The sequence below is a fragment of the Mytilus californianus genome, unplaced genomic scaffold, assembly GCF_021869535.1.
Source record: "Mytilus californianus isolate M0D057914Y unplaced genomic scaffold, xbMytCali1.0.p SCAF_6, whole genome shotgun sequence".
Classification (NCBI taxonomy): Eukaryota; Metazoa; Mollusca; class Bivalvia; order Mytilida; family Mytilidae; genus Mytilus; species Mytilus californianus.
This window is the reverse complement of record NW_026262712.1, coordinates 76,563,571-76,575,825: the sequence shown is the minus strand read 5'-3', so window position 1 is coordinate 76,575,825 and position 12,255 is coordinate 76,563,571. Positions and strand designations below refer to the sequence as shown.

The window sequence follows — 12,255 nt, the reverse complement described above, 5'->3', positions numbered from 1 at the left end:
AATCATGAAAGATAGAAACATATTTTGATCATGTAAACAGCCCCCTTAAACTTATTATAATAAATCTATGTCCATGGGATAGATAAACCACCCTTTTAACTTATGTCTATGTCCATTGGATAGATAAACCACCCTATTTAATGTATGCCTATGTCCGTTGGATAGATAAACCACCCTATTAAACTTATGTCTATGTTCATTGGATAGACAAACCACCCCATCTATCTTACGCCTATGTCCATTGGATAGATTTGATTTGATTTGATGTTCTGTGTTTTAATGCCACTTTTAATCACCGCTTTTGTGCTATTTCGTGTCGGCCAGTTTTTATTGGTGGAGGAAGCCGGAGAGCCCGGAGAAAACCACCGACCTTCGATAGGAAAACTGACAATCCTAGTCAATTAAGATTGGAGTCGAGTGCACCCGCACCAGCGGGGTTCGAACTCACAACCTCAGTGTTGACTGGCTAGTGATTACAGTAGTAGTAACTACTTAGACCACTCGGCCACCGAGGCCCCTCCATTGGATAGACAAACGATCCTATTTAGCTCACGTCTTTGTCCATTGGATGGATAAAATAAAACGTAAGTTAGTCTAATTCGATTAATTTATACTGTGTGTTTACAGGCAACACACAAAGAACAGAAATATAGGCAGTATTTCATTGTTGGCGGTTAAAAGTTGAAAAAATCGATATAAGTTTGCGTCAATCAGCCAACACAGAAGTACTAAGGTAAATTAAAGTTTCACACGAGAAACTTTATACCGGTAGTAGTACTTAAATGACATAAGACATGAATTTTCGTTCCCTATAAATAAAAAAGATGTGTCATGTCCGTTAAAGAAATTACAATCCATCAGAGTCCACAACAACTAACAGCACACCAGAAGTACTGTAAACATTTGATAGCAAGGGTTTGACTCCTCAGAATGTCACGAAACACACAAAAACAACATATATCAACAAGACAAAAACACAAAAGTACCAATCTAAGAGTACTCGAAGTTACTTTAAGCCTGTTAAAAGCTCATTTTAATTGATAAGTAAATCATTTTGGCATAGAAATTCGAGGATAATTCGGTGGGTGCGGAGCTTAAATGTCTTTAGCGATAAGATAAATTATAGCAGAGCGACAACAATTAAAAACAGTTGAATAATATACAACTCCTCGTCTAATCAAATTGCTTCAACTTTTCCTTCAAACGTTGATGGTACATATGTTTTCCGTGTCCGAACTTTAAAGGGAAATTTAAGCAATACGATTGGACGAGTAATTGCAACTATGTGCTTATTGCAGGATAAAATGGATTTTTAAAATACTATTTAGTATGATTTACAACACTGCTAATGACATTATGACTCAATTTTGTTATATCACAACACAAGTAAAGGATATTGATAAAATTAAAACGTTAGGTGCAAAGTGGGCAATGAAGAAATCATATTTGGAAGAATAACAGGCAAAACCATGTTTAATATTTTATTAAAAAAAAACATTGAATTGAACTGGCTCATAAACATTCGTTAACCTTCTAAATTTTCGCTTTAATCTGTACAAAACTCGTATTTTTCGGTTCTGTTCACATATTGTTTCTGTTCATTTAGTTGAATGAATACCATATGGTTTTAAATGGTAAATTAACAAATCCATGACATGCATTAGTTTTGGGTTGACATAGTGAAAGGATATCGCATGGTCACTGATACTCTCCATACCCTGTGAATATAAACTTTATATGTTACAAGTACGATAGTCTAAAAAAACCCAAGAAAATCCAAAAAGATGACATGAATTCAACTAATGAAAATTCAGGACAGGCATAATTGAGACAGAAGTCCAAAATAACAAAAAGATGGCAGAAATTGACACCGTCATTGTAAAGGAAACCATAATGGTTTCAACAAGTACAAACTCAAAACATTAAGCAAACTGTAAATCGAACAGTAGAAATACTGCTTATGTGTAGATATTTGAACGCATAATACCTATTTCAGTGTGCACGCGTACATTAAGAGTTTTTGGTTTTATAATCATCAATTACGCTCGAATAAACAAAAATCTTAAAGAACAAATACACAACTTGTTTATGATTATCAAAAAGCGTTGTAAAATAATTCTAACAACTACATTTGGTGAACGTAATTTTCAAAAGACAGTCGAATGTCTACTTCTTCCTTTGTATGTTTTGGAGCTGATATCAACTTTTAACTTCACTTTAGCTTGATTTCGAAAAGTATCACACTCAAAAATTGAGAAACATTACAGTATCCCTTTGAACTTTCCAGAAAACCCACAGATACAGTTAGATTTGCTCAATATCTTGCTTAAGGTAGCACTACAGTCAGAATTTTCTGACTCTAACCAACAGTATTTAAAGATTAATTTCTCCAAAACTACTCAATGGATTTTTAAAATCTTTAACTCATTTTAAAGTTGAAATATTACTCTTTCTTAATCCATAGATAAATTTATTTTTAGTATGATAAATCTCAAAATATAGCTCATTAATTGCCAAAAAGTGGTCTTCCAACTTGGATGGAAATGGCACATTCAGGTCAAATGGTAGTAAAAATTTGTTTTCATTCCTTTAATCAACCATATACAAGCTGCAAAACCGTGTCTCAGATTATTGATATATGCCTCCAGTAAGAAGATATATTGATTTAACTGCTGGGTGCCAAACCTCATTTCACCTTTCATCTTTGGAGACCTATAAATTCATTTAGAAACAAATTATCCACAAAATGGAACACGGTATTGTAGAAAATACTCCCTTTAATCACATATATCAAAGTCAAGCCAAAGTGGGTACCCATAAAGTTTATATTTTCATTTTTTCCTAACAAATCTCAGGAAATTTTTTTCTGAGAAATGACCTAAAAACGGAATTTCCCCCTTAGAACCCCTATAAATGCAACATAAATACAAAAATTCCACTGGGAACTCCCCAGGAGTGTTCTGACACCATTACTTTATCAATAGAACCACACACTTTGTCTCTTTGATGCTCTAATGCTGTAAATTTTGCATTATGTGTGGCACTGTGCAACACTCACTTGGCATTTGGCGGGAGTTTGACGTCACAGATTTGACCAATATCTGTGATGTAGTAATGAAATATAGACAAAGCTCCGCCTCTGTCCAGACAGTCTAAGATAAGAGAATAACAGGATTGACCAGCTGCATTTAATCAATATTTAACATCATTATTCTCACTATAAAGAATAATTTTCATTTGTATTTTAAAAAGAAATATACTATTATTGAAATTAGCTAGAACATTAAAATTGTGCATCTAAAGACATGTTCGTAAAAAGATCCAAGACCATCCACTTCTTTAAAAAAAGACACTCCCACATGATTTTTGAGTTTTAAGGAATTGAAAAATTTCACATAAACTTAAAATTGGCTAAAATGCCTAAAACTGTATTTAAATGTAGAAGACCAAATAGAAGAAATTTATACAGGCAGTCAGAGGCTTTCAAAGACACTTTTACACTCTTTTCCATATTTTTTTTCATTTTTTGTAGATTTCCTCCCTTTAGTTTTTTTCCTTTTCATATCTTTTTCTTTTTCTCTGTTTATAAACATGTTATATAAATTATTTTTGTTGTAATACAATAAGATAAGACCACAATATTTATCTTGTGGTCAGGGATTAACAGCTGGACACTGGTATCAACAGATGATTTACATATTAACCCCTCCCAAATGCCTATATATTTAGATTAATTACCATATGCTTTTATTTACATAAGTTCATTATCAATTAACTCCCTGTTGTGATATGATAATGACTTTGGGATTTTTACAAACTGTGCAGAATAATACTTAATTCAAAATTATGTTATAAAAAAAATATCTTCAAAAAATCATTGTTAGACTGTAGTGCTAACTTAACATCTAGAAATTGACAATAACAATCGATTCAGAATTAAACTTTACGGCAAACAAATATATAAATTTCTCACAAGAAACTTTCCGTTTCTATATAGTGACAATTGCAAATGGAGTATATATCCCCAAGTTGATACGATATCTCCTTATTTCCCTAAACATGGTTGTTACTTGTAAGGAAACTAATGCACAGTTGGAGTTATCTCTTCGAACATGTTACGGACTTGGTTGTGTAGTGTTTTTTTTTTTTACTGTGTTGTGTCTTTTCGTCTTTTTCTGTTGTGTATGTTTCTTCGACTTACGGTATTTTAGCCAGCTATAAAACCAGGTTTAATCCACCATTTTCTACATAATAAAATGCCTGTACCAAGTCAGGAATATGACAGTTGTTATCCATTCGTTTGATGTGTTTGAGCTTTTGGTTTTGCCATTTGATTAGGGACTTTCCGTTTTGAATTTTCCTCGGAGTTCGGTATTTTTGTCATTTTACTTTAATTTGCACCATCGATTTTAACAGATATCTTCTTCCCTTTTATTTTACGAGAGAAGATTGAGATCTAAATTAACCTAGAGGCTCTAAAGAGCCTGTGTCGCTCACCTTGGTCTATGTGCATATTAAACAAAGGACACAGATGGATTCATGACAAAATTGTGTTTTGGTGATGGTGATGTGTTTGTAGATCTTACTTTACTGAACATTCTTGCTCCTTACTATTATCTCTATCTATAATGATCTTGGCCCGGTAGTTACAGTGGTAAATACTTTGTAAAAATTTACAAAAATTTACAAAATTTATTAAAATTGTAAAAAATTTACTATAAAGGGCAATAACTCCTTAAGGGGTCAATTGACAATTTTGGTCATGTTGCCTTATTTGTAGATCTAACTTTGCTGTACATTATTGCTGTTTACAGTTTATCTCTATCTATAACAATATTCAAGATAATAACCAAAAGCTGCAACATTTTCTTAAAATTACCAATTCAGGGGCAGCAACCCAACAACGTGTTGCCTGATTAATCTGAAAATTTCAGGGTAGATAGATCTTGACCTAATGAACAATTTTATACCATCAGATTTGCTCTAAATGCTTTAATTTCAGAGATATGAGCCAAAAACTGCATTTTACCCTATGTACTATTTTTTAGCCATGTCGGCCATCTTGGTTCGCGGGCGGGGTCATCGGACACATTTCTTAAACTAGATATCCTAATGATGATTGTGGACAAGTTTGGTTAAATTTGTCTTAGTAGTTTCAGAGGAGAAGATTTTTGTAAAAAAATACAAAAATTTACGAAAAATGGTTAAAAATTGACTATAAAGGGCAATAACTCCTTAAGGGGTCAACTGATCATTTTGGTCAAGTTGACTTATTTGTAGATCTTACTTTGCTGAACATTATTGCTGTTTACAGTTTATCTCTATCTATAATAATATTCAAGATAATAACCAAAAACGGCAAAATTTCCTAAAAATTACCAATTCAGGGGCAGCATCCCAACAACGGGTTGCCTGATTGGTCTGAAAATTTCAGGACAGATAGATCTTGACCTAATAAACAATTTTATACCATCAGATTTGCTCTAAATGCTATAATTTCAGAGATATGAGCCAAAAACTGCATTTTACCCTATGTACTATTTTTTAGCCATGTCGGCCATCTTGGTTCGCGGGCGGGGTCATCGGACACATTTTTTAACTAGATACCCTAATGATGATTGTGGACAAGTTTGGTTAAATTTGTCCCAGTAGCTTCAGAGGAGAAGGTTTTTGTAAAAGATTACAAAAATTTACGAAAAATGGTTAAAAATTGACTATAAAGGGCAATAACTCCTTAAGGGGTCAACTGACCATTTTGGTCAAGTTGACTTATTTGTAGATCTTACTTTGGTGAACATTATTGCTGTTTACAGTTTATCTCTATCTATAATAATATTCAAGATAATTACCAAAAACGGCAAAATTTCCTTAAAATTACCAATTCAGGGGCAGCAACCCAACAACGGGTTGTCCGATTCATCTGAAAATTTCAGGGCAGATAGATCTTGACCTGATAAACAATTTTATCCCATGTCAGATTTGCTCTAAATGCTTTAGTTTCAGAGATATTAGCCAAAAACTGCATTTTACCCCTATGTACTATTTTTAGCCATGTCGGCCATGTTGGTTGGCAAGCGGGGTCATCGGACACATTTTTTTAACTAGATATCCTAATGATGATTGTGGCAAAGTTTGGTTAAATTTGGCCTAATAGTTTCAGAGGAGAAGATTTTTGTAAAAGTTAACGGACGACGACGACGGACGACGGACGCCAAGTGATGAGAAAAGCTCACTTGTTTAGGATTGAATTTTGATTTTAGCTAATATATATATAAATAAAAAGTACAAGTCTTTGCTACTTTGGAAGCCAATAATAAAAATACCATTGAAATACGATGTCTGCATGCCTAATACTTCAAAAAGACATACTAATTCATGATTTATTATTAGACTATTTTCATATTACTGACTTCTGATTCTGGAGTATATGATTTTTTGACAAGTTACATACTCTGTGGTAGGGCATTCTTGTACTCGGTCAAGTGAGAGCAACTAAAAGAAGTAAAATCAAGCTTACAATCGGTGCAATTTTGGGAAAACATTTACTGTTTTGTGTTTTCTTTACACGACAAAATCATCTGGAAACAGTCAATTTTCCACAAAAATTGCACAGATATTTTTTTGTCAGACATATCTCGAAATTTCTCTATGACAATAAAACAAAGTATTAGATTAAGATATACATGTACATTACCTTGCGAGGCCCATTTGCATCATATTTGTAATACCATTTAGGATAGTCTCCAAACAAATGACTTTCTGGCTGAAAACAATGAAATCTACTTCGACCCAGTGCATCACTTGAGTTGACAACTTTAACCCCAACCTTTTCCAAACATTGTCCAGTTGCGGCGTCTGAGGCAGCACCGTCTTTTCGGCATAGTTTCGGATCCTTTCCTTTAGTACCGAGCCTTGTTAGTGCTTCCCGGCTCAAAACATAACCTGCCCCTCCACTAAAATATCCTTGTTTACTAAACATTTTAAAATGGTGTCCAAAGAAAATAGGGTCACTTGTGTTATAGTCTTTTAGAAAATATCTTAAATTTTCTAGGATAACATAAGTATCGTCATCGGCTTTCAAAAACCAATCAGCTTTATCCCTATAGTTTTCAAAAATGTAATCAAATGCACCAGACTCCTTCTGAGTGAGATGTTGCCTTCCTTCTGAAACGTTCAGACCAATAGTTGGGAAACTTGAATTTGACACTGAGCTCATAAAAAGTAATATATTACATCTTTTCCCCCATGTCTTTTTAACATGAATAGCTCTTGTCTCCAGGTTTTTTGGACATGTCATTACATAACATAACACTCGAACTCTTTTTTCTAGATTTTCTGCGATATTATTATCATCTACAAATTTGATAAAAGAAAATTTAACTTTGTGTAAACCATTTCTCTGTTTGACTAAGATTTTTATTTTCAAATATATTTATTACTACTTTGGATCGATCAATCATGTGATTGCTACGATCATTAAGAATTTAATATGGAGATAGAAGTGTGGCAGTGCATATTAATAACATAGCACTCAAGTTTTTCATCTATGTGTTCAAATTTGTTCTGTGCAAAATATGCTTTCCCTTTCGGGGCCCCTGTTTTAAATCCCAACTTTTGTAATAGATATATATTACAAAAGAGAGGCAAAAGATATCAAAGGGATAATCAAACTCGTTAAAGGGCAACAACTACTATTGAGAGTTGATAAACAATTTCGGCCATATTGACATATTTGGAAATCTTATCCTGCTGACCATTTTTGCTTTTTAAAATTGCTATCTATGTTCATGTCAATAATATCTATATTTTTAACAGAATCTTGTCTTGTTGATTATTTTTGTAGAGCAAAGATTCTGTCTATCTATTATAATACTTTTCAACATAATAAAGAAACATGAAAAAAAAGAGCCTATTGACGTTTTCATTCGCAATAGCTTATTTGTATATTTGTGTAATTTGGTTTGCTGACAATTTTTTGCTGTTCTATCTACGTATATACGCGTCATTACAGTTTTCCAACATATTAGGTAAAACACTAGTCATCGGTTAACTCCTATAAGGAGGTGACTGACATTTTTCTGTATCTGGTTTATCTCTATTTCAAAAAAAGTTTCCGACAAAATCACAAAACGGATAAAATTCGTCATTCAACATCAACAACTCATATGCGGTGTCGACTTACAATTTAGACCGACTTATTTGTAGGTCTTATTTTGCTGATCATATATGCTGCTTACAGTTTCTCCCTATAGTTTATGCTAACAACACAAAATTCGTAATCCATGGGCAATAACTTATATTAAAGAATTTGATGATGATTTCGGCCATGTTGACTTATTTCTAGAACTAATATTACTTATTACTTCTGTTTTTCTTTTCGTTTCTACCAAAGATTCCACAAAAAAGACCAAAACAAAAATTTAGTTGAAATCGTCAATCAAGGACAATAAAACCTGTGACAAATCGTTTGAAGATTTCGGCGACGTTGACTTGTTAGTAGATTTTGTCCTGCTGATTATTTTGGATATTCAAAGTTTCTCTTTTTCTTGTATAGTTTTCGCAAAAAGTTCAAAAATAGTCATCCAAGAGCAATAACTCCTATATGGAGTAGTATGATGATTTCCGCCATGTTGACTTATTTGTAGATGTTATTTTGCTGATCCTTTTTGCTATGAACTGTTACATGTACTATTGTCCGTCGTATACAAATGGAATATTTAGATGGCATGCAATGATCATAATGATGTATCGTATTGTTATATAAATAAAACCAATGTTTTGACTTCAACCCATTGGTAGTATTTATAAAAATTTCTGAAAAAACGTAAACATTGGCACATATACATTTAGTACAGTAAGATCTACTCCTAAATAGATAGTAGATAACAGTGACAAAACGAGTTTTGACTTCCACCAATTGGTAACCGAGAGGTTCGTCCATATGTTTGATGAGGGTCTGGATGGGGTTTACAGATTAGAGAAGAATGAACCAATACTGCAGAAAAATGGGCCAAAAAAAAAAAAAAAAAAAAATAGATCCCGAAAATAATGAATAGAGAATAAAAGGATGTTAAAATATAAAGAATAGAGAATAATCGGGCAAAAATATAAAGACTAAAGAAAAAAAAATAAAGAATACAGAACTTGGGGACCATCCACCTACAACCTCTTTGATATCAGTCAACATTACCCAATTCAAGGACGGAGTTCGATTCCCAGTGACGAAAAAAAAAAAAAAAAAAGAATCCACGGTAAATGAATAGGCTGACGTCACAGCAATGGTTTAACTCTAGTATATTAGCACAAACTGACAACTTCGTCCAATCAAATTATTTGAATTTACCTTCTAAGTTTCATAGACCATACTTTTCCCGTGTACTAAGTAACTATGCATGAATGCCAACAATAAGATTTCATTGTATTGTAATCAAAATATTAAGAACAAAAATTGACACTGGCTATTTTTTAATATTTCTTTTGTCCATAATAAAAATGTTTTAACATATTCTACTATTGAAATCCTTGGTTTAAAATAAATGCTTTTTTTATTTAATGTTTTATTTCGTATTTATTATACGTGTAGAGCAGGATCTGCTTACCCTCCTGGAGCACCCGAGATCAACCCAAGTTTTTGATGGGGTTCGTGTTGCTCAGTCTTTAGTTTTCTATGTTGTGTTTTGTGTACTGTTGTTCGTCTGTTGGTCTTTTTCTTTTTTAGCCATGGCGTTGTCGGTTTATTTTCGACTTATGTGTTTGAATGCCCCTTTCGTATCTTTCGCCTCTCGTTTTAAAAGACACTAGAACACACCCGCGAAATCGCGGGCCTTTAGAGCGAGGTTGAAAGTATGTTAACTGTTGTAGGATGAATTTTTGTAAAAGATTTTATGACGAGAATTTCAGGAAAGGTATCAAAAGTCATAGGTACTTGGGGACAGGACAATTTTTTTTAGCCCTCCCCTTTTTTCTAAAGTCCGTTATTTTTTGTTTTCTGATAATTTCAATTATTTTCGCGTTTTTCTGTACACTATGAACATACATATACTATAAAACAAAGTGTATTTGCTATTTACTATCGATTCCAAGTTGACTATCCACGGCGGTCACTGATATATTATATAGAGACTCTCTATTATATTATATTGTAATATTTTAATGTTTTGTAAATATTGACCTCTAGTTAATTTGACTTTATAACTGTTTATTTGTGTACAGAGAAAATTAATGACGCAAGGCTAATTTGACAAATGGCTAGTTTTATTATCTGCAGTTAAAGTTGAACTGTCAGATGTAATTAAGACAAGTAGCGATGTCTTGGGGTGTAGGGTAATAAAATAAGTTATGCCTATTTGTTTTGTCTAGAGTGAAAGTAATTAAACTCTATGATAAAGGTTAGTTGGTCAGAGACTGGCAGATTGGGTATCAGCTGTGATACTGGAAGGATGTGATTTTCCTTGAAGTCTTGAATCAGTATAGGTTCTGGAGGACTTGTATTTAAAGTTTATATGTTTAAACTTTGTTGCTAATAATTTGTCAATGAGTCTGAAGTAATGTACATTTGTGAATAAACTTGTAAATAGATACCGTATTATTTAGTTAATGGAATTTACCACAGGATACATTGTCGTGCCATAGTATGGCGATGTCCGTCCGTCTGTGTCGAGGTCGTTCCTCCCCTCGGTCACGTTACAATTTTTGGTGGCAGCGGTGTGGATATTATTAACATGGATTAGTTTATTTCTATTATAAGGATTGATGTGCTATTTGGAATTTAACAATGTATTTTCGCAAATTATATTCTGTGGATTTATAGTAATTTTCAGATAATTTTGTGTGAGAGGATTATTTCAAATGGAATAAAATATTTCTTGTGCGTAAATAAAGTAACTGTAATTAAATTGTTGTACAATGGATAAACGTGATTCTTCTGATAGAGAAATTTATTTCGGAGGTGCAAGACCTAAAGTATCAATGGATACAGGGATAGGATTAAGTTCAACCGTGTTATCAGCTTCAACGCCTAGAATGATTGAAACCCAAAGAGAAATTCAGCGTTTAACTAAAGAGTATGAAACTCTTCAGGAAGAAATTTCAAGTGCTTCGACTCCGAGAAGATCACCGATTCCATCCGTGTTCCAACCTTTTGGTAATCAAGGATCGCATTCACATAAGCATATGGGATCTGAAAAGCCAGTTGTCCGACCCTCTAAATATGATGGTTCTGTTTCTTGGGAAGATTATAAAATTCAGTTTGAAATGATATCCGAATTAAATTGTTGGGCGGATAATCAGAAAGCAATGTTTCTTGCAACAAGTCTAAGTGGGAATGCGCAAAGTGTTTTAGCCGATATTGATCCGATAAAGCGTAAAGATTTTCAATCGATATGTGCAGCATTAACAAGTAGATTTGGAACCGAAAACAGAACAGAGCTTTTCCGTGTGCAGCTTAAGAATATCCGTAAAAGAAGAGATCAAGAATTGCCTGAATTGGCGCAACATATCAAGAGACTAAGCCGTAAAGCATATCCCAAAGCTCAATTGGAACTACAAGAGATGTTGAGCCGAGATCATTTCATTGATGCATTAGATGACGCGGATACACGGTTGCGTATACATCAAGCTCACCCAAAGACACTAGATGATGCAGTTAAGTTGGCTGTTGAGCTTGAGGCTTTTTATATTGCGGATAAACAGAAGGACAAACCTTCAAGTGTTCGAAATTTTGCTATATCGGAAAGTTCAGAAGTGTCTGGTCAAATCAAAACATTATCTGATGTGGTAGAGGAACTTCGACGTGAGCTTCAGTTTCTTAAGCGCGATATGAGTCAACAGAGACGCGGATTTAATAACAATAACAACAAGCCGGGGAAAAGGGGATGTTGGACTTGTGGAAAGACAGATCATATTAGAAGAAATTGCCCTAATGATGACAAAAGTCACACAAATTCTCAACAAAAAGACAGAGTTAGAACCGGTCGTGTAGCGAGTGGCGATGGAGGAATGTATATTCCTGGTAAATTTCAAGGTACAAACGTTCAATGTTTAGTAGATACAGGTGTAAATGTGACAATTTTGAATGATAAGGTATACGATTCTCTGTCCGATGGAAACAGAGTGGTGTTGCGTCCAACATATACAAACATGAAACTTGCCGACGGTAAACCACTTAAAGTTAGAGGAATAGGTAAAATGAACGTTGAAATTGGGAGGACACTTCTCACACACGATGTGTGGGTAGCTGATATAGATGAAGATATA

General features: G+C 33.6%; 1 protein-coding gene across 2 annotated transcripts in view; it reads right to left on the bottom strand.

Annotated features, from left to right (window-relative positions):
* Positions 1–1,445: 1,445 nt before the first annotated feature.
* Positions 1,446–12,255, bottom strand: part of LOC127704815 (glycoprotein-N-acetylgalactosamine 3-beta-galactosyltransferase 1-B-like) — a 62,077-nt gene continuing 51,267 nt past the window's right edge. For both annotated transcript variants that reach the window (XM_052209039.1, XM_052209037.1), the window contains exons 5-6: positions 6,695–7,353; positions 1,446–1,718 (exon numbers count right to left, since the gene is read on the bottom strand). In XM_052209039.1, coding sequence (XP_052064999.1) covers positions 1,599–1,718; positions 6,695–7,353 — 779 coding nt within the window. In that variant the 3' untranslated portion in view covers positions 1,446–1,598. The remainder of the gene's footprint in view (positions 1,719–6,694; positions 7,354–12,255) is intronic.